We start from the raw sequence: 25,329 nt of genomic DNA on the forward strand, positions 1-25,329 counted from the left end.
ACTTCCGGCCTTTTTTAAGGCACACAAGCCAAACGGTTTCAACAGTCTCATTGCAAAATACATATATTTTTTTTGTGATGAAAAAAACATTTGCAATGACTAACATAGATGGTTTGAATGAATTCATTGTTTGCTTTGGTGTGACTAATCCTAATGACCCAACAGTGACTAAGCTTGCATCCTTCTGCAATTATTAACCAAACACTGCTAGAGGTAAACTTCAATGAATCTGAACATACGTCAGACCTGAGGATGAACAAGAAGCTGGTATTAATGATGGAAAAGTCCTGAAACAACAGCAGTGACAGGCTGATGTCTTCCAGCTGGACAAGACCATGCAGGAGCCGCGTGTATGAAACCAAGAAGGCCTTGGGGGCGAAAGTACAAATGACACAATTTTCTTATGTGTTTAAATCAAAATTACTCCTGATTCAGCATAAATCTAGTGCTTGCTCATAAAAAGAAAGGGAACACAGGCAGAAAGGGAAAGCCTTTGCACAAACCACAACTTTAATATTTTTGAACCAGAGGAGCAGGTGGGGAGGTCAGACAGACAGACAGACAGACAGACAGACAGACAGACAGACAGACAGACAGACAGACAGACAGACAGACAGGAGAGCCAGGTGTTGTTGGTAGCTGAAGAAAAGTGTTGATAAGAAGAGTGAAATTCTCTCTTCATCTGCCTGAGGCCAACAGGAAACCTGTTTCACGCCCAGACAGGAGAGATAACATCATGGCGTTTAGCGAATCTGTGTGTGTGTAAGTGGTAGAAAATGTTTTCAAGAACCTCTATACTGCTGCAGGTGGGATTGTGAACCCTCCTGAGAAAAAAACTGATCAATAAAGATGCTTCAACACTGTGCAGATGTGCACTCAAAGATCCACTAAGTGCTGCACCTCAGTGAGCCACCATCAACATCCAGTTGCATAGGGTTTCCAGATACTGAGGGCAGACAAAATAATTAGAGGAATCATTATAATGTATACATGTAATGAAGGAGGACTTACAGGGAAAACTTGCAAGGGCTTGTTTTGTTTCAGGTACAAGTATGCTGAAACAGTCCTGAGAGACTGCTTTGAGTAATAGCTCAACCAGTCTATCAGATGCGAGAAAATTACAGTGAGTAATTTATGACAGCAAAAAGGATTTTACAACTCTGGAAAGTTATCACAGCAGAATTACACAATTCGCACAAGAGCGATGTTACAAGAATGAGGGTTTGTACCTATAGGACTGCCAAATGCGTTGTGTCACATAGTTCTGAGGTAAAAGCTGAAGCACACCTATCCATTTCTTAGCATTATTGTAGTAAAACAAGAGCCTTTCCATACAGAGCTAACACTGGTTTGTGCATGGGCTTAAAAGATTAGTGCTGAAAGGTTTAGTACCACAAAGGTGGTAACTGTTTTCACGTTTTGAGGTGTGGTGCCTTTGAAACACCAAACGACTGCAAAGTACTTTACAAAAAGCATAAACAATACAACAAAAGATAAACAGGAAGACAGCAAGGAGGATTAACTTAGATAACAGCTGCTGATGTGAAACAAGAGTATCATGCTGTGTTTTGTTTACGAGACATCCCATGATGTTCATAAAAGCAAAAAGAACCTTCCTAATTCCAGTGTGTTTATTTTAGCCTGTGGTCGATACAAAAACTGTCTTTGTTATATTCTGTATTGCCAAATAATTAGTCAAATTCACTGTAATATTTTAATGAAGAAACTTTCCATGGCATATAAAGTGCTACATAGCTAGGAGAAGGCAATGCATTAACTAATATCTGGTAATCTGAAAGAATTCAATCAACATTTTTTCATGGCTCAAACGGACTGCAGTAATTGTCACATGTATGAATCTGCTCCAAGTCTATTCATTGTTGATGGGAACAAATACCTGTGGGCACACATTAACGTTTGTTGAAGCTGCACTCGGGGCTGCAAGAGGGGACACAGCTCTTTACATAAATCCATGTTTACCAACAATAAGGATTTTTGTCTAAAACCAGACAAAACCTGATTTAAGTCACAGATCAAATGACTCCGCAGAAGTCTCAGGGAAGTTTCTCAGTCAATCAACAAATTAAAGACTACTGGAGAGCTGTGATATCTTTGAACTAGTAACTTGGTTTAACCAATGATTAGCTGGCACAGGAAATTGATTGGACAGTGATGTGAATTCAAACTGTCTAACCAAGCAATCAACTCAATTAGCTGTTGCCTTTGCTCCACATCAGTACCCTGTGGCTGGCTCCAAATTATGCAGTAAAATGAGCTGGCCTTAAATTTGGAGAGTGCTTATCCTTTAATTTTCATTATAAACACTTACATGTGGTCTTACTGGATGTGCCACAGGGAATAGTCACCAGTGCCAATTCATTGTTTCATTGACTCCAAAGCTGCAAGTTGAGGCAGTACTGCTCTGCAATCAGCTTTACGACCAAATCAGATCACATGGAAACTCTTTAAGCTGGTATTTGGTTTGTTGTTTTCTCATTTCTGAACTGTAACTTTTCTTTTCATTGCTTTCTTCTATTTTACATCATTCGGAATTTTAACTAAAACTTTCATTTTTTTGCACCGATTTGTTTTTTTTTTAACACAAACCTTTGTTTTAACACTGGCAAAAACCATTTCAAATAAAAGAAATGCCAATCTGAGTAACCTTAACTCCAAACATTAACAGAATGCTTTAGTTATTTTGCTTCCTTGAACTTAAAATTCATGTGAATTCATCTACCATCAGTCTCAAACTGAGTTATTTGAACAACCTTGCACCCTGCTGTAATTTCTTTTGCTTGTTGTTTTAATTTTGATTAAAGAAATCATATCTGTAACAACTGAGGCCAAAATGGGGGTTGGGGTTGTTCTGTAACACTCAGCATTACAACAGTTTCAGACAACAAAGACTTCTCCTTTGTCTGCTTCAACAAAGAGGATTCTAACTAGAAGTCAGACCATTACAGATTGCTTCCTCTTTCTTTGGCCACAGAGATTAATGACTTGGATAAAAACAGCGTGTGTTTGTGCTCTCTCTCACACACACACAATGTTTCTATTCTCTATTGTCTTTGCTTACATTCACCCTTGAATGCTCTGTTATTTCATGACACATTTTGCTTCCACATGCTACTTTACACACATTTGACAATTTAGAAAATGTTGTTTTTTTTTACACTTTCCACTGAATTGTTAGTCATCAACACATCTGAACAAGCTGTTCACTGTTTTTCAGTCACATCCCTCACTACTCATTAGTCCAGGTATGTTCTGATCTGAAGGCTTTTAGCGTGAAGGCTTAAAGGTTTTTTTGGAACAGCCTTAACTGTGAACCTTGATCCTTTGAAGCTCATGACCCGGGAGCAGAGGGGTCACAGCTTTTTTGCCCCACTGCCACGTGAACACCCCACACCTCCGTTCACCCCTGCGTCTCCCGAGAGGCTCTGCAGCGTCACAAACCACAACTAATGAGCCCTTAAACTGTAGCAGGTCATACACAGCTACTACAGACTGCACGCACCTTTTAACTTCAACTCATAAATAAGAATATGGTAAAAACACCCAGAGAAAGCTGCACATTTTGCACCAGCTGAGACGGCATCATTAACCACTTTATATGAATTAAATTAGCCTCATTTTTTACAAGACAAAACCAGTGACCCTTCTTAACCCTGCAGCTTCAACATTTTCCATTCAGCATGCTAATTTATTTTATCCCCAACTCTCCTAATTAATCTCAAAGTAAATGCAGTAAGCAGGCTCCTCTAGGGGTGAGGATGAAACTCACCTTACCCCTCTAGCTTCTTTTAAAGTCTCAATTTGCTCTTCTCTCTGATCTAATAAAACTGAAAATTGAGCTCACTGAAGATCATGAAAGGAGGAATGTAACATAACATCTGCAGACTTTGTCAATTAAGCTGCACAGAGACACATGAAAGTGCATCATGAAACAAAATAAGAGAAATTCCCCCCCCCCCCNCCCCCCCAACTTTCTCATTTAATTGCTTTCAAGTTGCTTCTTCTCGCCACTCTCTTTAATCAAAATAAGAGGAAAGAGCAAGAGACGAGAGGAGAGATGGAGTTCTGCATAAAAGGAGGGGAGGAAATGGGATGAGACGGGAGAGATGAAAGGTGAGGAGGAGGACAGTTTGTCTTAAGCTCCACCTAAGGCTACAAGAGGTCAAAAGTTTGTGAGACAGGAAATTAGCCACACCTGAGGACTTACGGGTAAAAGCTCATTGAAGCTTTGAAACTACTGCAAAACACAAAAGCATCTGCATGCCTTAAGGTTCTGTTTAAAACTCCAATTTTCACAGGGCCTTTTGCTTAAAAAAAATCAAACACTGCTTAAAACTAAAACACAACAAATTCTGGCAGTAAAACCTGATGATAGCTGGATTTAACCTGCAGGGACCAATCACTCTGCCTGTGTGCTTTGAGCCACAGCAGGCCTTTGTCTCACCTAATTTACCCCTTTTTTCATTTACAGCCATCCCCATCCAATCTGCAGTCTATCTTCATATTAAGCTCATTCCCTCCCCCATTGTCTGTCTTTCCACCCCCCGTCATTCTTGTGCACCATGGTGGGGTTTTGCTCAGCCTTCATTCATTTCTGTCTGTCAACTAGCCAGGAACAAAATCCTTCTCCAGCTCGGTGACAGGACAAAGGCTGCAGCGTTTGAATAAATTACTCACACTGACACGGAATACTCTGTAAAGTCTCATAAATGCACACAAAGTCGGCTCATATTCTAACTTTACAACATGCTAAGTCCTCAAAAAACAGTACGAAATAAAAATTGTCCCTTTAAAGACAGAACAGCAGTCTGCATATTTCTCTGCTGCATTGCACAAGTAGGAACAGGACTGCCTTAATATCTAAATTGTGCAATGTCAGTGGTGCGTTTTAATTTCAGCAAGATCTTTTAATGATTATTTTTTTCTACATGATTTTTTTTTCTCTCTGTATCAGTATTTTATTGTAAGTGTAGCTAAAAGGACTGAAACTGGGTCATATTAACCAACAAACATTAGCTCTCTCAGTCTTTGTGTTTTATGTTTGCTTTATGCCCCAAGACAGTATTTCCTGCTTCATATGTCAACACACAATGTTTATTCCACGAACATGAATTTTAAAGTTTTTGCAAGAATTTTATCTGCACCACAACCCACATTTTATTTTCCAGGGGCCTTCATTGTACTGCTATCACAAAGCATTTCTATTTTTAAACACTGATGGCTGCAAAAAAAACAGACCAGAAAACATTACGACCCCAATACATGAAGAGAAACTTGCAGAAAACTTTTTTTTTTAAATCCTCAAACGTAAAATCTTTGACATACAGTCACATTGCTTACATAAGGATTGCAAGAATTGTTTCTAACAAGGTAACGAAGCAAATTTGCACCAAAGACATTACTTCTGCTGTGGTTTGGGCCACTCCACAAGTGTGAGGGGAAAAAGACGTTTTCGTCCTACCTATCTCCATCTCCTTGTCCTGACGATGTATTCCGATGGAGCGTTTCTCGGACTGCAGCCATGCTGTCAGGCAGTCGGTTCAGGCGCCGAGTGTAGAGCCCCAACCCTCCATCAGTCATGTAGCTGCAAAACACAACAAAACACATCACACACAGAGCAACTTTAAAACAAGGTTGAACAGGCCAGAGAAGGTGATGCATAGTTGAGCAGCACAACACTGAATCATACTGGTCTTAGTTTTCATGAATGCATTTTTTTTATTATTTTAATTTATATCTTCAGAAGGTGGAACCCACATCCATTTAGTTTTCTGGTTGAGGCAAAGCTCCCATCAATCAGGGCTTAAAACCTCCCACACAAACACAGGAGACGGACCGAAAGCAGAGATCTCTCTCATGTGGTGAACAGCAGCAGTCTTTAATAGAAGGAGCAGCTCAGTAGACAGAGGATGAGCCTGTTCTTTATGCTACAGGATGGGAATTCATCACAGACTCTGGTTCCATCTGGGCTGATGGATAGAGTAATAGAAAATTAAAAGAACATATAAATATAGTTAAAAGTAAACAGAAGGCTAAACAGACAAGTCACTTCATTTCATAACAGAAAATATGATTCATTAAACGCTGAAGTAAGAAACTCACCGTTACAGTCTGAAATTGATGCCGAGGCTCTGAGCACTTACACAAACGGTTCCAGCCAACCTAAAACAACACTAACTAAATCCACAAATATTTCCCCGCAGAGGAGATCACTAATGGATCGAAATGTTGACTTATTCTGCTCAGGTGTAAATTAAAGAAACGTTTGCTGATTTAAAGTCGAGACCCAGACGTTCCAGTGGTGAATGCTTTCTCTGTGCATCTGTGGAGATTCTGTTTCTGCAGTTATAGGAAGAAAAATAAACTGACCGCTAAAATACTTTCAGTGCTATCAGCAAGACTGTGCATATACACAGGTACACATGTATAACTAAATGTACATACAGTATACACAGTGTATCCTCCAGACAGAGGGTCTTTGTGTACAGTAATGTGCTGTCCAACTGGACTAATATCAGGGAGGATTTAGTTTGACATTAAAGATAGAATTTAGTGTTTTAGCACCAAATATTAAAGTAATGTTTATGTTAAACTCAGTAAAAGGTGCAAAGACTATCAGCTTATTTGGTAATAGTGTAGTTTTCAGTAGTTTATTACAAATTTTTCATAGAAAAGATGTTAAGTTCAAGGTCGAAATTAACTTCTATACTTCAGAATTCCTATTCAGTAAAACATGAAGAAATAGGTAATATATTTCAAATAAATCTGCAAATGGTAAACAAAAATAATCTGTTGGTCATCACATATTTGACAAATTCACAGCTGGTGTTTAACAATCACAACTTCAAACAGAATTGCCAATAATGCATGACTTTTATGCTGTTTAAAGAATTTTTGAGTGACAGATTTACAAAAAAAAACATACAAAAGAGATATTAAGTAGAGTTTAAAGCTAATGAGGGTCTTTTCAGACAAAAAGTAACCTTTGAGGGGGTCAGCATCAGTCATCACAGTGTAAAGTCACCTTGGAGATGACCAGCCACACACACACACACACACACACACACACACACAATGACTGACACTTTACTTCTACACACTAATATGTAACAGAGCTCCTGTCCTCTCATCTCAGATGTCTGTTAACCTGTAACCCTCTGCAGCAGGAGAAACGTGTCCAGACAGGACACTTTCCAGGCTGAAATGAACAGCTAAGGAGAGTTTACAGAAGCAAATTAAACTGCAGAAATATTTGGCTTTCTAACAATGCATGTAGAGTACTGCAGGCAGGAGAGAAATCCACGTCTCGCTTCGTTTCTAAAAAAGAATAGGACAACAAAGACACTTCTGACTGTCTTCTGACTCACACACGTACCTGTCTGCCTTGAACATGTTAATCCAAAGCAAAATACACAAGTCCAGGTAAGAGCTGACTCCTGTAGATTAAATTCTTCAAACAAATGAGTCTGTTTAACCGTCTGAATGCTGTCTGTTATCAGGTCTGAATCGCGTGCAGGATCAGCTTCCGTGTGAATAATATCACCAGGTGAAAGCGTGTGGGGTCATGGTGATATCAGAAGTCTGTTAACTCTCCATGTGCAGTGTCAGAGGGCTGTTCTGTGAGAGCTCAGTGTTGGTATGAAGTCTCTCCGCTCAGCTTCACATGCTTTTCTCTCCTGACTGGAGGTTGGGTCTGTATATGGAAGGTGGAGGGAGGGAGGGAAGGAAGGAGGGAGGGAGGGCAGACTGATAGCTCAGGCAATACAGCCCCGAGCAAAAGAAGGTGGAGACCCGGGTGCCCCCCCCGTTTTCTTGGAGCAGAGAAACCGAAGGGATAAAAAGGGGAGTGGGTTTTAGATAGAAGAAAAAACATGGGAAACACTGAAAGACTTTATGTCAGTCAGGTTTCCTGTGTGAGAGGACTTACAGTATGTTAAATATATAATTGTTGAGACATCAATCAGAATGGTTATGTCTGTTTAAATTATACACAACTAAAATCATCTCCAAGTCATTTAACATTTAAAATATTTTTTAATATAAAGTTTTAAAAGTGTACACATCTTCTCACTGAAATTTTGTTAGACATTTCAACCAACACATTCTCTTCTGTTTAAAATGTTTAAAATTGTGACTATTGCATTTTTTTATACTACGGCCAGGTACCAAAATAGTATTGACATAAGAAAAAAGAAACATCTAAAAGGATTAAATAAATCTCCTGAAAAATTCTGGTTTCATTCCTCAGGTTAAAATAATTTCTAGCACTGAAGACTTATTCATTGTGAGATTAGTCAGAATTAGTCTGCACATAGAGGCGACTGGATTATTCAGACTAGGAGAGGCAAGAATATTTTTTTCTTTATGTGCGAGGACAACATAAAATTTGACTGAGTTTACATTAAGTTGGGAACCAATGAGTAGATAATGCACCAAAACACAAACGAATCAAATTTAAACTGCTTTTTCTGGCAATTAACTCAGTCTAAAAGACATTTAGAAGCTAAATCCGACAGAGCCGAACTGTGAGTTTACCGATGTAATCCAAAATGCCAGCTCCTCTCTGGGTAAACATCCCCACTCTGTGTGGAAGAACCAGTTGTGCAATGGTAGGTAACATGCTCGTGATAGAAGAAACCATGAAATGGCCCGAGGTTGTTGAGAACAGGGGGGAGGTCATCAGTCTGTGTGTTTTCAATGGTTAACCCACAGGGTGACTCCGCCCACTAAACACACCCACATGCCTGTACCCACACACCGTTCCTCAAACGCGCACACACACTTTGTTTCTGCACTTTCCACCCCCACCTCTCCCCCCGACAACAAAGAGCCTGATAACGTGGCTCCATTTGAATAAAAGCTCAATTGCCTGCCATCCATCATTTCGTCCGATAGGTTTATAAAAGCCGAGACGCTGCAAACACCTTGGATGAAGAGCACACACGCAAAAAGCCTTTTCAGCAGAAAATTAATTAACACGAATAACATTTCAACGACAAGTCATTTGTCAAGCAAACATCAACAAGTTCCAGTTTGTAAGAAATGAGGATTAGTGGTTAATTTTTTGCTTTGTACCTGTGTCAGGTTCATGAATAATGACGAATTGCGTCGATCAGAATAAAAGAAAAACGATACTCTGAAGCTAAGACTGCAAGTGTCTCACTTTAAATGCATAAATGTTTATTTTTGCCATGGAGTATAAAGACTCAGCTTGGATATTGGGACTCCAGAGCCAGAAAATGGCTTCTCTCACCTGTTCAGGCGCGGCTGTGGTCTGCTTTTGTCTGCTCAATTAAGGGTTCAGTCACATCAAGTGCTTAAAAATACCATATTTTCCTTGCTTGCTAAAATGCCTTTGAGCTGGTGGATCAACTATAACATTTTCTCCCCTCTTCTGAGAAGTATGAGTATTGTTACTTTTATGTAATGAGTGTTTTTCTACATTTGCATTTATCTTGATTAAATCCTTTTAAGGCTTTATTCCAATTCATTTTTTCATTTTCTCTTTGCTTTTGACTTTTTGATGCCATCTGAAAAACCTGGCATCTGTTACTAATGAGGACAATAGAGGTGTAAATAACCCACTGAAACAGCCAAGTATGAAAGGAGACAGTTACAACGTGGACAGTGGCTTTGAAAAAGAAAAAAGAAACAGCTTATCAGGAAATCATCACATGAAAAGAAAGATGGGATACATGTGGGATCTGCACAACAGTGAATAAATGTTGCTAATGTCACAGAGACTTAACTCTGAGACATTATTTATGACAGTGAGTGGTGCCATCTTTGAGGAACATCACTGCCCTCTTCTGGTTCTCTCTTAAACTGAAATTCAACAAGTTAAAGTTTGTTGACTTTAATCGGCTAAATTTATTCAAAACCCGATGTTCAGGATCAAAAAACATCCATCTGATATCTGCTTACCCGCTGGTGACGTCCTCATTGCGGACGACATTCTTGCTCAACACGTCTCCATCGCTCATGTATCCAGTGACCTCCATGGCGCTCCCCTCCAGCTCCATTTCCTCCCCAGCTCTGTCTCCGAGGTCCACGCTGCACAGAGCTCCTCCCCTGCCAGCCAGCTGTCGCCGCAGGTGCCCGGGGTACAGGTAGCGCCCCCCCTGTCCACCAACCGCCCGGCTGCCGTAACCGTTTCCCACAGAGGGGGCATCACCCGCCTGCAGACGGGGGCTGGACTGGCCCAGTCGCCACGGTGACAAAGAGGAGCGGGCAGAAGTAAGGCTGAGGATACTGCGACCACCTCCACTGTTGTTGTTGGCGCCACATCCACTCCCACCGCCGCTGTTGATATCTGTGGTGACGCTGCCATCAAAGGTGGTTTCCAGAGTGCTGGCACCAAAAATGACAAAGAAATAAGTGATTCAAATGTGACACACAAGCTGACACCAATTCAATAAACGTACACTTTCGACTTATTTATAGGAGGAGAAGAGAAAAAAACAACAAGCTATTAATAAATACAATCTCAATTAATAAACCTGATGAAAACAAATACATTGTTACAGATGGATTTATCAACCTCATGAACTAAGTTGGCTGTAGGGTCAGTTTCAGCCACCTTAAAAGGCCAGAAAACAAAATTATGTGGAAAGTAATGTAATTTGTGCTAAAGCTAAGATAAGATGAAAGTAAATGACCCAAATAAAATGCACCATAAAAAGAGAAAACAACTAAACGAAAAGATCCAATACGTATAACATTAGATAGACATGCTGACCATGAAGTAGTTCGGTCACCGACTCAAAGCTCATGAATAAAATTTGATTCAGTGAGTTATAAACTCAAATGATATATTCCTCAAACATTTGAAAAGTGTCTCTCAAAGTACTAAAAATTATGAACAGGAAACATAATTTACTGCTTACTTTTAAACATAGCAGAATATGTGAGGTCCATGATGGAGAGTCAATAAATCCCAGTTATTCAAAATTTGAAAATAATTTTCTTTACCTGTGTGTGACCTGAGTTCCTCGTAGGCTCGACATTGTCTCCTCCAAATTTTGCCGCAGGTCTGCAATGTTTTTGACAGTACGCAGCCGTCTTGTCTCTGGGTCTTCAGCTGAATGAAAGATTACAAATCTTTACCATCGTGAGACATAAAATATAGAATCCGAAAAGAGGCAGCTCATACAGTAAGAGACCACTAACCTGAAAGGTCCTCAGCGGAGGTATGGCTGGTCTTGGTGCAGGAGACGTCTCCACCCCTTCCCCCTGAAACGCTGTCTGTGTTCACCTCGCCGTCTGTTTGGGATCTGGAACAAAAACAAAATGATCAAAGCTAGGAAATCATTGATTGAGAATTACTGTGCACTTAGTGGGAACATGATATTCAGAATATTGTCACGAAGGAGGGATAAACCTGATTAGGATTTAAAGCTGCTGTGTTTCAAGTCTTGTGACTGTGGTCAAAAACGAATGCCTGCAAAGCCTCATACGTCAGTAACATTTGTCTTTGAAGGATAAATCAATACAGCCCGACCACGGCTCTGGTTGGGTGCTTTTTGAGGTGATGACGTTTGAATGCCTGGGTCATATGCAGCCTTTGGTCTCTGCTTGACTCCAGACTTTGTCCTTGTTGACTAATGTACTCTCACTCTGAATATGAGCCAGTAAAAGTCCCTGGCTGCATGGCTGCAAAGAGAGAATCTAAAGTTTTTCCAAATTTCTGGGTAATTGACTTAATATTACTTGAAATAAAAGGTTTTCCATTAAATAATTATTCTGGCTTGGTTGGACTTATATCATTTTTTTCTTGCAATAACTACATAAGTACACTTTATGGCATGTGTTAGTGATATAATATGGGTAGTAACTATATTTGAAGGGGAACAATACACATAATAAGATTAAAATTAATTAATAAAGTCGAGTAATAGAACAAAAATGAAAGGAACTTTTAAATATAAGTTAGGTTTTAGCAGACATGTTTGCTCTTACCGGTACATGAAAGGTGCTACAGTGGCTGTGTTGGGGTGGCTGTGGTGTTGTTGAGTCTGAGGTAGCTGCACGCTGACAGTGTTGCTGGCTGTGCTTTGTGTAGTGCCTCCACCTGCCACTGGGGTGGCACTGGGCTTTCCTTCTGTGGAGGCCAAACTGGAGGTAGAGCTGGAGTGTCTGCTGTCCCTGTCTCTGTCCAGGGGGCCACGGTGCATGGCGAGACCCCCTCCTAACCGCATGCTCCGAGGCCTCTCCCCCACCTCCTTTACTGAGGAGGCTTTGCCCCCAACTCCTGGGGCTTTCCCGCCTGGCTTTGGTATTCCGCTATGTGCAGGGGTAGAACTCTCCTTTTTAGCTACTTTCCCCCCCTTAGGAATAAAACTAGCAATTTTGGAGGTCCTTTTGTTTGACCCGTCAGCATCTGCAGCAACGGGTGTCATTTCCTCCTTAGGCTCCTCGCCCCTCAACTCCGTTCTATCAGGGACACGCTTTCCCACCTCCTTCCCTTTCTCCTTCTCTTTCTCCTTCCCCTTCTCCTTGTCCTTTTCAAGGCCTTTCACAGAACCCTTCTTGGCAGTCAAAGCTCTGCTGAAGGTGCGCTGGGCAATGCCCCGAAGAGCAATTTTGGGGCTGCTGGCGGTTGTAGAAACAGTAGTGGGAGCTGCTCCGTTGCTGGTTCCATTTAGTCCTGGTCGGAGGTTGCCGTCGTCTTCTTCTATGGGGTCTGTGTTGGAGCCAGTTTCAGACCTTTCCACATGTCCTGCCCCGAGTGGCCTGGATGGGGCACCATTCTCAGGCTGGGGAACTACTCCGTTAGATGAAGAGGTGGCAGCAGATGATTTAGATCCTCCTTTACTGTTGAAGAGCTTGAGCTTCTCCAGCATTGACTTCTGAGTGACCACTTTGGGAGGAGGCTCAGCTGCTACAACAACCTTTGAGGAGGTGTCCTTCTCCTGCTTGCTGGACTGCATTGCAGATGAGTTTGTGCTGGTGGAGGATAGAGTTTGAGAGGTGGCTTGCTTGGAGCTTGTTGACTTGCTCCTCCAGGGCTTGCTGCTGCTGTTGGGCTGTGGAATGGCAGTTAAAGAGGAGGATGGAGGAACCAGGGTGGATGCTGCAGCTGGGATGCTGGTCGAGGAGCTGACAGTCACTGCAGACGATGGAGCATGCTCACTCATCACCAAATGCTGTGAGGTCATGCCCTCAGAGGAATCTGCACCAGAAAAAAGATATTCCAATAAACAACAAAGGAAAAGGGTATAGATATGGCAGAAGATTCAAGCAAGCAGAGTAACTAGAAGAGAAAAGACACCAGATGTTTAGAATAAGTCTTTTTTTGGACCCCACACAAAGCGGCCTTATAAGGACCTGGGGGCCTGTACCAAGATATGTTGATACAGCCAAACATGCCACTACTTTGCTTCAGGCAAGACACAAAACCGTTAAAAACTCCTCAGCAATAACAATAAGAGAACCCATCACAGACTGTTTATAAAAAAAAAAACAATAAGGAGCGGGCTCAAGTGCTTTTAGGTCTTGCCAAGGAAGTTGAGTCAAGAAGCAGTGCTGCTGCACTTATAAAGCTTTGACTTATATGGGCTGCTTTTGGTCAGAGTCCCTTAGCTCTGCAAAGAAACTGTGTGCAGGTAAAAACTCAGACCTGTTTAAATGACATTCAAGAACATGATTAAAGCATTGTTCAACCTGGATACTAAAAGGACAAAGCTTGCAACGTGTTATGTCCTGAAATTCACCACCCATTTAGAAATGGTCTGTGTAAATCTACACAATGTGACCCAACAAGCAGCACAACGAGAAAACTTACCAAAAACTGAAGAAGCAAAACAAAACTTCCTAGAATAAGTCACAGCCTTTTTTTAAAGCAGGAGAATCCCGAAGGCTGCTGAGGTTGTCAGTGTGCATGTAGATCAGTGCTCCCAGTAACACAAAGCTCAGACCAGTAACATTTGAATATTCAAACACCAACTGCCAGAAAGGGAGGGCCTGTGCGAGGAGGACAGGGTAGACGATACCATCACACTTCAGCAACAACGTATCCCCATGTACTTTGCAAGAGCACACCCACACAGCTAAAGTTTATTATTCAAAGCACTCCCTGGTGCTGTTTAGTCTTTATATTTTACATTGTTATCTTTTCTTTGTTCTGTTCTTTTGTTTTTGTTAGAGATTAGATATCTTTGTATAGACACCTCATATGTGTGATGCTGGTGCTGTTCAGATGAGTTTTCGTTTGTAGTTCTGAGGAGGGAAAGAATTCAGTAGAAATGATCCCCAATGCAAGATTGTTTTCTACATAAATCCAACTGTTTTTAAAACACCAAGTAACTTTATCTTTGCCGAAACAGAGAACTTTTTATAAACGACATCAAAAACTTGTTGAAAAAAACAACCAAATTGAATTTGAACATCTAAATAAAAAGAGAAAACTCAGTAAAATTTCTGACTGAGCTCACAGAGAAATGATCACTCAGTTACAAATGAATTTTTGTTATTACGCAACAAACAATTTTTTTTTTATTGATAGCCATCTTTTATTTAGTCAGCATTTATGTAGAGTATTCAACAATCAGCTTTGTTGTGCACCCCTCCCCTCCACCACCACCTTCATTAGGTTCTCCACTTTATTCATTTTTCTAGTCCTTTCATGCCCCGATTAAAAATATGCGCTCACAGTTCTGCTTCTATTTTCTCCCCCCTATTTAGCATTTAGTGAGAGCAGCATGAAACAAAGCACCCATTAGGAAGTGATTAGGGCCCAATTAGATGTGCTAGCATTTGGCAAAGTGGGTCAGGTTGCTAATAGCTGCCTTCCTATTGATGGTAGCAGAAAAAAAAGGGGGGAACAATATCAAACAGGCAGAGAGAATAAAGGGGCAATCAGTTCAAGTTTGGGATGAGTTAAACTTTGATGAGGGTCAGCAGGACGATTTGTGTTGCTGCAGAATAGGGTCAACCTGGATTCTGGGTCAGAAAAGAACAGAGTGAGAGAGAAAGGTGTGAGGTGCAGAAGGCTTTGACTCTGAGTCAGCTGGTTGTTGAAAAATGAGTGACTGAAACTGACATGCTCCAGTTAGGCTGTGAGGAGTGAACAGAGGTCGTCAAACTTCAACATGGATACGGTGATAATGAGACCTTAATCAAAAGAAACCTGAGAATAAAATAGGGTTTATTATCAGAGTTTAAAAAAACCCAAACAAACAAACAAACAAACAAAAAAGCATAAATCTGTCACAAAAAACAACTAAAGTCATTTTCAGATTTAAGTGCATTACTTAGTTTAACCCTTACACATTTAATAATGTGGCCACAAAGTGGAGTAATGACTTCATCTTGGCAAAACAATACATGTTCTGTGTTCCTCAAAATATATATATATATAAGTTATGCCGCAATCTGTAGGACCTAAGGGTTCATAAGATGAACATTAAGAAAAAATATTAATTTTTAGATTTTCTACTTTGCTAGTTTTCCCTGTCTTCAAATTCAGCCTTCAGCTACCAGCACCAAATGCTCTTAAGGAAGCAGTTTCCCTTAAAAATAAACAAATTATTTCCAAATTGAGTCTGAGAATGGGTCACAGACCAAATGACCCATGTGCAGCCTCGGGCCAAATCCTGGACCTAAAAAGCTCACATTTGTTCACTGAGCAGGTCAAGTTGGCTGCTTGAGGAAACATGTTGAAAGAATTTGAGTGTTTGACCTAACTGCTTAATTACTGCCATCATTAGAGATTAAAATAAAAACGGAGTTACAGACCACCCTTCTGCTTCCTGTATGCCTGAAAATGCACTCTTTTGATTTCTCAGGGACCTGGTCAGCGTGGCTGCCTACTCCCCACAGAATAACCTGATAAAATCAAGGCCTTTTAAGAATCCACCTGGACTCGAAGCTCTTTTCACAAGTCATCTTATTGCTGCGCAAATACATCTGTGTCTTCAAGCCAGTCTAAAACTGAGGGAAAGGGTGCAATTTCACACACCGTCAATACTCCTGCTTTGTGTGCATACATGTCTGAGCGTGTATGTCAGGTTAAAAAGACAGGAAGATGGATCTTTTTTTTCTACTCAGCAGACATCTAAACTGTAGATATCTGCTGGGCCTGAAATTTGAGCTAAATACAGCTTGCAGAGCTGTATGACAAAAAATAAACAAGTGGTAAATGCAATAAAGGTAGCATCGGCTGACACTGTTTAGACATCACAAGTTCTCCAGACCTTTTCATGAATGTACTGGTCACAAGACACTGACCTCTCAAACAACAATTTACTGAACTGAAATGTCTCACACTCACTCCAAGTCTATACGAGCAGCACAGGGAGCGAGCGCACAGCAACAACAGCTCTCTCTCAGTTTTGTTTCACGTGCGTTGACGTCCACTTTGTGAAATTTGGCACAAAGTTTGAAACTGCAGGCGTCCGATTACTCATCGTGGTCTGATTTCAGAAAGACTCCCTCTCTCTCCTCAGTCATTGTGCACCAAAAAGTGAGAGGGACAGCCAGCTTTTGTGTGGAGTTTTTACTTTTTAAAGGGCCTCCACATGAATACACTCAAACACTGACGCTACAGCTCATCAGAAAGCTATTCACTAAGTAAGGGAACCAGCTATCCTACCTCACACACACACAGCCACAGGTGCCCCCCATTCTCTCTGCTCTGTGTAAATTGGTAAACACCCAGATCCTGTCAGCTTGTATTAACAAAGAGCAGAAGAGACGACTCAGGGCTGCTCCTGTACTGCGGTGCTGCTTAGTAACATGACTTTATTCTGGTGTCACAGCCACTGACCCACAGCAGCTCTGACATCACAACAGAGGCTGCATGAGTCTTTCTGACCATCCAGACCTGCAGAAACAATGTTTTAGACAAGCATAAATGATATAAAGTGCATCACATACTACTCTATGCTACTGCTAAAGCAAAAAACAAGGAACTATCAAGTGATTGCTGAGACCTAAATAAAAGAATGAGATAAAAAGTTGACAATTTGATACCTAAATACTAAAAGATTGGCTTTATGCTGAAAAAAACCCAAGATATTTCATCAAAACCTCAATAACAGCAGTAATATCAACAAACTAGTAAAACTGACTCCATATTTTTAAAAATCCAATGCAAAACTCAGAAATAATTCTCAACTTTAATTTATATTGCTGGCAGGAGGAGACAAAGGTTGAAGCTGACAAACCTTGTTGGTGCTGCAGACATCAAGGAGGAAAAGAGAACGGAACTGAAGGAAAAGAAGAAAGATGGACAAGAGAGGAAGGAAGAGTCCCAAACTGTGGCCAGGCTTCCAGAGAGAGCAGCAGGGGGAGGAGGAGTGTTGTGGCAGGAGGAGGAGTCTGCTGGTGATTCTTATCCTACCTGCTGCAAGTCATATGTTGTCATGTGTCATATGTTCCGCTGCCCCCAACACACAAACACTGATATATATACACATCTCTGTGTGCCAGAAGGGCAACTTTGCTGTTGATTATTGGTTTAAACAAACCTAATTTGATTTCTAGAGCTTTATCCTCTCCAGGGAACCACTGTTGACCTTATGTCTTTTTTTATGCTCTATTAGTTACACCAAGACTAAAATATAAAGACCTCACAGTTAATTTGGATCAGCTGCTTCATTTATGCTTCATGCATCAGCTCTTTGAAAACCAGCAGATTTTTTTTTTATTCCACTCTCCTTCATACAACAAAACCTGGTACTTCTTAGAATAACTTTCAGGCACAAGAACTCCCTCTGATCATGCTTGCCTCTACAAAATCAATCATTTATTTGTCGTTTGTGTTGGTTAAGAAGCACATTGCGCGTGTTCTTGCAAAACTGCCGTTCTTAATTTTTTTGACACTCTAAGCCTTTACCACTTTACCACTGATTCTAACACTTAACAAGTCACCGATCCAAGTCTGCTGGAAACTCCTCCATTTCTCATACCACAGTAAACGCAAGGAGGAATTTAAAGCGGCGTTGTAAAAGACAATTCAAGCGCTTATTAAAAATTCCAAAGCATCACACTCATTTTTGATTCTGCAAAGTACTTTCACACACAGCACTATTCACGTGCACAAATGCATGCATTTATCCTCACAGTGTGAACCAGTAAAAGGCCCCCCATTTCCAATGGAGCCACTCATCAAAGTAATTGGACAACAGTGCGGCTCACAGTGCTGCTCCCAGTTAATTTGGCACTGCTTAACACAACGACAACCGTCTTTCACTGGGCGGTCAAAATTCTCCGGCTAAAGCCGAGTAATGAGTTTAGACTTTGAACACTAACAAAGTCCATATAAAGGCTGGGTCCACTGAATGGCCACAAAGGCTGTTTTAACAGCAGTCAAACTAAATCTACTGTCAAAAACACCCTGTTTTCATGCTTCAGAACAGCACTACAAAGTGGTCTGGAATAAATACAGTTCTGACTCTACCTGGTCTTTACAGTGTGATATGTAGTTTTGTTTAAATGATGCTGTCTTGTGTTAAAGTCATTTAGTCTAACCACAATGAACAAAAACACAAATCCAGCTGTGTTACAGCCTGCGTTTGAGAGCGCTGCCTTGTTACCTGTGTTTGCTGTGGTTTGCTGCCTTTGGATGGATGTAGAAGGAAATATATAAGGACCTCGATCAAAAAACATAGTATATATTGTGATGCCAATAAATGGTATTTGAACAAAATAAGCAGAAAAAAAGGTAAATCTTTGTAGATGACTGACCCTGATGTATTACTTCCTGCTTGAGTTTTAAAGTAAATTCAGTTCAGTTCAATTCATATAATGCCAATTCACAACAAAAATATTCTGTTAACTATGCAGAGAACAACAAACAGGTCCAACTCAAGTCCATTTACATATCTTTGAATTTGAGTACATCAGTAAGAATTTAATTGGTCAGACATGATTTGGGACATCAGTCCTAAAGTGTGAGCCTAAAAGTTCAGTATAAAAGTTAGAATGCAGCGTTTCTGCATAGAGCAGCAGCCTCAAAGAAAGAATGACCCTCTGTTCACCAATAATCTAATCGGTATGACACATCAGCCTGACTTTCTATAACATTAACAGAGAAATGGGAGGATTTCTTGCAGGGATCCTCATTTTCCTGTATGGACATAAAATGCAGTGTAAAGCTGGATGTCTTCCAAGACTTGCATGAACTTAACTTGTCCACAGTGAACTGTCAGCACAGAAAATGACCATTGTGTTGGAAAATATGGGATTGAGGTATTAAAGTTAAAGGATGCAAGCTGACAAATACATTTTCCAACTTTGATACCTTTTCAAAAGGAAAAATTCTGACTGTACTGAAAACAACCTGTCAAATAACTCAACAATGCTTCCAGATTGGGGTAAAAAAAAAACAAAAAAAACAAAGCAACGAGAGGCCATTGTTCTTCACAATGAGCACAACTAAATCTGCCACAATATCCCAAAAACAATAACAGGAAAATGTGCTAATTTAGTGAAGAAGAAACAGCTAAATCTCCTGTTTATTATTACATTGACTGCTTGTAATAATTGTACCATCACTTATTGGTTTATTTGGATGTGTCCGTCTTCTGGTAGTAAAGCCTGTCAGGCTTACCTTTGCTCAGGTACGAGCTGGCTTTGGTCTTGTCACTGCAGCCCTGACTGCGTCTGTTCCCGGCAGCACTGACCGAACCTCTGGGAGGGACGTCACCGCCGGCGGTGGACACCCTTGTTGTTGGGCCAGGTAGTCTAATGAAGAGTGAGGGAGACGAGGGGAAAGACAGAAAACAAAATAAGAAAGAAAAGAAAAAAAAAACCCAGGGGAATAAATAAGCCAAACGTACAGATTGGTTGTGATTTTGAAACAAGAGCTTTAAAGTATAAAAAAAGGAGCTCCATTCAATATGTTAAAGAAACAAACAAACAGAAAAATCAATATGTTGTAGAAAAAACCCCAACACATTCTGATGTACTGATTGCATTGATTTCCTGTTTGCTCTCCTGTTAGTCTCCAAGGTCAACTACACCTAAAATTGATGACTGCAGTCCACACAGCCAGCTGCCTGGGCAGTCGTTTTTTCCTTTTTTTCCCACACCATTTCAGCCTCTTTGGTGGCAATAAAACAACCTAAAACATCTTCAATTATTAAGTGGGTTGTAACTAGCTTTTCTTGGTCTGATTTGTACAATAATGTGATAAAAACAAATAAATCTGAGTGCATGTTCTTTGGGAGTTGTAAACTAAACAGCTTCATGTTCTGCTCCTTCAGACTGGACTGAAAACTGCACTAAACCTACGTTCTTTTGGCTGCTCCCTTCTTCAGGGGTTGTCACAGCGGGCAAACTCGCACAAATGATTTGGCAATTGTTTTACGCCAGATCCCCTTCTTGCAGCAACCTGGGTTCGAACCTGCAACCTCAGGATTAGACAGGAGCACCACCAAGCCACCGCAGCCCTGGACTGAAAACTGCACTGCTGATGATTAAGCTTTAAAGAAAATTAGGACGTGCTGACATAAATAACATCATAAGTCAATCTCTGTTGTCTTTGGTGAGGTCTGTAGGGCAGACCATAATCTAAGCAGTCTTCAGACGCTTAATAAAATGGTAATTCAGGAGTGGCATCATCATCATCATCATCATCATCAATCTGAGACTATGAGGGAGAACCTGATAAGCAGATTACAGCTCTCTCACTCTGCTCTCTTACATCGTATGTTAACTAATACCCGGCAGGCAGCTCATGTCGACTCACCATAAATTATCTATAGTAATTGTTAAGTAAAAAGGTTTCCCTTCATTATGAAGACAGAAGATCATTTAAATATGTGTTATAGCAGGACCGTCAGGCTAATGTCTTTTCTCGCTGGACTGTGAATCAGTTTTAAAGAAATCTAATGAGTTTAACAACTTCGCTGTTTAAAACAATGAAGAGTTTTATTCACAAACACAAATAAATTATCTTTAAGTCCAATATTAATTCTAATTTAATTTTAAAATTATTAATTTAGATGTTAATTCTATTGAAAGGCAATCATAAGACTGCATCAAAACTTGGCTACAATCCAAATTAGAAGACATCAGTATCTAAATATTTCAGATTTAGCGTCAAAGATGTTTATTTTATTTAGGCTCACACATCATTTTCAAAGCACAAAAAAATAATGAGAGTAGCATTCCTTGAAGAAATATACATTAATGGGTGCCTTTCATGACAAAGTTTGAACCAAAAATCCTGCATGATCTGTTAGTGCTTAAACTATGTGATGATGAGGACTCTCAGCTACTACCACACCAAAAAGTGACCTCAATATCTGTAAAACTGAAAGGTGTATAGCTATTTTTGTCTTGGCTAAGGTCAATTAGCTTAGGTGGCCATCTTGACTTGGCTTAGCTCCAAAAGTTAGTCAGTTGTAGATGAACCAATGGTTTTCAGTTTCTGAGAGTTTTATTATAATCAGTCCAGTGATTTATAAAGAGATTTTGCTAACAGGCAGAGCGATAAACAAACCCAAACAGTTGCATGACTGCCCATCCTTCATGCAGGTGGATGATATTAATATATAACAGTCTGTTAAATGTTGTAAAACTAGGTTAAAAAACAAGAAAAGGTATATAATATATGTCTTCAACGCTGATTCTTTAACTCTAACTTCATTTGATTTTAACAGTAATGTTACCAGATCATTACTTTTCCTTGGGAATAATTGATGTAGTTAAAGCTGCAACATCAATCACATCATCATTTGCAACATATACAAATAAATCTCTTTATTTGAGCTGAAAGTAAAGCCTTTAACTAAAATCTAGTATACTTTATAGTAATATTTTATGAATGAATTAAAGAAAATATGAATAAAAAAGATGAAATAGCCAAGCGTTTTGGTAAACACAACTTTTGAATTTGTAATTACAAGAGTTGACCAGCAGATGGAGACATTCCCTTGCTTGGAAAAGGTCCTTGAATTGAGAGGGGCAGAGGCAATAAATTAACATCTGGGATGGGCAGCATGCAAAACCACATCCTACATTTAGTGTTAAGCTGTTTCATCACATCATACTGCATGCTAAAAACAAAATTTAAAAAGGCTTATGTGGATAAAAACCAACAAAAACAAAACAATCAGTCATACATCATATTCTAGACACTTCCTGCTACAGAGTCTGTATTAATTTTTAATGTCAGATTATATGGTGGGTGTTCTTGTCAAGAAAACTAACCTACACACACAGACGCGCACACACACATAGTTACTTAAGGGTTATCTAAAGGTCTTTCACGGCCCATTTAGCAGGCTTGCCAAATGAGGCGTGATGCCAGAGACAGACGAGTCCGTCCGAAAGTGGAGCCTGGAGCTTAAGTTCCTATCTGCTGAACACCATCACTCATGCATTATTGATAGTGCTTGTAGTAGAGATTGCCCTTAATCATGGACAAAGAAGCAACATGAAACTCATTATGGTGCAAAAAACAAATGCTGTCCTTGATTAGGGGCAATTTCTAGCTTCTGATTTCAAGGAAAGGGAGGGGGAACTGGAGGTGTGGTGGAGGAAAGAAAGGAAGGAAGCAAGAAATCAGGAGGGCAAGTGAAGCTGACCTAGAGCTTTTTTTCTGACCAATGGAAAACTTGAGAAGTTTACTCTGACAACCATCCCTGGAGGAGAAAAGAGAGGAGAGATATGGAAGAGGACAGAGACACAGGTCAGGTTTAGACATTTAAATGTCGTGAAAAGTGAACAGGAAGAACGAAATGTCAAAATGACAGATTTCAACAGCAGAGACACGAAGACTGTGAAACCCAGAGAAGAATTCATTCACTCGGTCTCGTGGTTCGGCTGCATGAATCGGCAGATGAGGCTCACCTGGACTGCATCTCTGCCTGAGCTGCTTTCTGCGGAGTCCCATGCGGAGATTGGTTGAGCTGTGCTGGAGCGCTGCTCTGCTGGCTCAGGGGTGGGTGTGCGTTCTGGCACTGCGCCGTCGGTGGGAGAGCGGGCTGGGAGTTCTGTCGCTGAGCCTGCTGCTGCTGCTGCTGTTTGTAGCGGGACAAGCTGAAGAAGAGGCCGAGGATGGCTTTCAGATTCCCATTCCGAATCTCTGTAGATTGGACAGAGGAACGTCAAAACGTCAATTAGAAACATCTTCAAGCCCCACTGTAAGAGTTTTGGTAACATGAATCTAGCTTGTGGGTTTGAAAGTGCACAGTTTGGGGCTATATACCTTTCTTTTGGTGAAAGTAGATGAGTCTCACTTACCTTCTGCAGACAGACCCTGGATGTTGACTCCTTTAGCTGCCAGGAAACTGAGACAGGCATCTATGTTCTCAATCTGCAGAGAGACAGACAGCAGTGAGACAAAACACACTCCATATTTCCATTCTGATTTGCATATTTAATGTGGGGAAATATGCTGGTCTGCACATTTCTGAGAACATTAACTAAATTAGAAGCAAGCATCTACCACTTGAAGAAGAAAGTTGGCAGCGGGGATGAAAATGTTGGGAACTCATACTGGATATCGTTCAACAATCACTGATATGATGTGCCCGCATAAATGCAATCTGTTGCTGTTTATGGTTTTGTTTTTGACTTTGAACACTGATTTTCTGTCAACACACATGCACATAAAATATTGAAAGCGACATTTTTCCGCCAAGGCCACAGTATCCTCAAATGGTTAATTTCACATACGCTTTAGCATCCTAATTCAGAATTTAAAGGAAATTATATAAAGCGTTCACTGGGTAAACAACTGCAGCTGTAACTTTTGAGGAATATACATTTTAAAGACAAAAAAGTATGCTATAAATATAGGTTGTTTTGAAAAGATTTTGTCATGTATTAAGATTTGAATGTGGTATTTTTATAACCAAATTTGACTTATACCAGCAACAAGAGGTTTTATTAATTTTGGCCAATATACAGGCATGATATCAATAAATGCAGTGTAGGTAGGATGGTGTTATTCTTGCTTATATTGTGCTTCACAGAGCAAAAAATGACATTCTGATGGTTTAGTTAAAACAGCAGTGAACCAAGCTCACTTTTGTCAGCAGAGCAAAAGGGAAGCAAACCATCTATAGTGACTCAGTTGCTATGACAGCAGCCTTGGCAACCTGAGCGGACCGCTGAGCGGACCGCTGAGCTGTCACTGAACGACGAGAGGATTTGACAGACAGACAGGCTTTGTTTAAAGATCACGTGACCTATTATGCACGTGACCTATTATGCACTGAATCTAATGATTATAAAGTAAACCACCTAAAGCAAGTTGTGATTTATCAGTGACTAAAGGCTGGTGTTGCTGAGCAAACAGAAGATAAAACACAAAAACATGTCAAAATCCACCTGTGTGGATACGGTACTATGAGCTGGGCAAATAATGAGATAATTGTCTGAAATGGACATTCTATAACTAGTGCTAAATTCTTTTATAATTGTAGTTTTGATAGGTTAGAATAATTTGCAACAAAGTACTTACAATAACCATATTGTTTAAGGTGCAGCAGCTCCAATACAATCTCAGAAAGCAAGGTTTTAAACTATAAAGCTGGGTGTGGGCTGAAAGTGGGAGGGTTGTGTTCACTAAAGATTAATGACATGACTACAACTAATATGAACCGACTAAATATAGACTGACCTACAGCTCTCACCATGTCTCTGCTGTTGGGAGGTTTCCAGCTGTGAGGTGAGAAGCTGGAGTTGAACTGAAATTACATCTTCCTATGTGTGAATGTGAAATCATCTGCTGACTGACTTCAAGTGTACTACCAACTCTATGAATGCAAATCAGCTCAAGGAAAGCAATCTCATATAATGTTGCTAAATCCATTATTACTCCTTCAGAGCAACCATTACATTTATAATGTATGAAACAATTACATTTATATTCTAATACTACAGACTACAAAAATTCAATTGCATCCACTTTCACATTGATTACCATATTATACAACATTTAAATGGTTTCTCCTGGATACATGTGGCCATATTTTAAATTAAACATACTGCTATACTAAAACTTATTGCACCTATTGTTTAAAATACACATACTACAGTAAACAAGGCAGAAATTATTGTCATTTTCAGTTTTTTTTCCATAAAAATAAAACAGAACAAACCAACAAAATCAAATTGTTAAGCCGAACAACAACTAGAAAAAGTGTGTTTTAACTTGCCTCCAGAACTGCACAGGTCAATTATTCAAAGGGAAAAACATGATCACCTCTACTTTTGTGTAAGGATCTTGAAACATCCAAAGCATCTGATTGGTAGACCTCATAGAGATTAGGTATGATGATCTAAAAGAGCGGTCTCCGACCACCGGGTTAAGGACTGGCACAGCCGCGAGGATGATTTAGTACCAGGAAACAT

At 40.2% G+C, this 25,329-nt stretch overlaps 1 protein-coding gene across 10 annotated transcripts in view; it reads right to left on the reverse strand.

The window, feature by feature from the left end:
• Positions 1–25,329, reverse strand: part of nav2a (neuron navigator 2a) — a 228,525-nt gene that overhangs the window by 39,066 nt on the left and 164,130 nt on the right. For 6 of the 10 annotated variants that reach the window (XM_037980061.1, XM_037980062.1, XM_037980060.1 and 3 more), the window contains 9 exons: positions 23,212–23,284; positions 22,819–23,053; positions 22,554–22,610; positions 19,571–19,704; positions 11,977–13,189; positions 11,188–11,291; positions 10,990–11,098; positions 9,943–10,368; positions 5,480–5,602 (listed from right to left, as the gene is read on the reverse strand). In XM_037980061.1, the coding sequence (XP_037835989.1) occupies positions 5,480–5,602; positions 9,943–10,368; positions 10,990–11,098; positions 11,188–11,291; positions 11,977–13,189; positions 19,571–19,704; positions 22,554–22,610; positions 22,819–23,053; positions 23,212–23,284 (2,474 nt within the window). Of the gene's footprint in view, positions 1–5,479; positions 5,603–5,775; positions 6,677–7,393; positions 7,777–9,942; positions 10,369–10,989; positions 11,099–11,187; positions 11,292–11,976; positions 13,190–17,183; positions 17,202–19,570; positions 19,705–22,553; positions 22,611–22,818; positions 23,054–23,211; positions 23,285–25,329 lie in introns of those variants that run through there. The other 4 variants (XM_017426754.3, XM_037980066.1, XM_037980067.1 and 1 more) reach the window with 4 other exon arrangements.

The sequence above is a fragment of the Kryptolebias marmoratus genome, linkage group LG15 (genome assembly GCF_001649575.2).
Source record: "Kryptolebias marmoratus isolate JLee-2015 linkage group LG15, ASM164957v2, whole genome shotgun sequence".
Taxonomy (NCBI): Eukaryota; Metazoa; Chordata; class Actinopteri; order Cyprinodontiformes; family Rivulidae; genus Kryptolebias; species Kryptolebias marmoratus.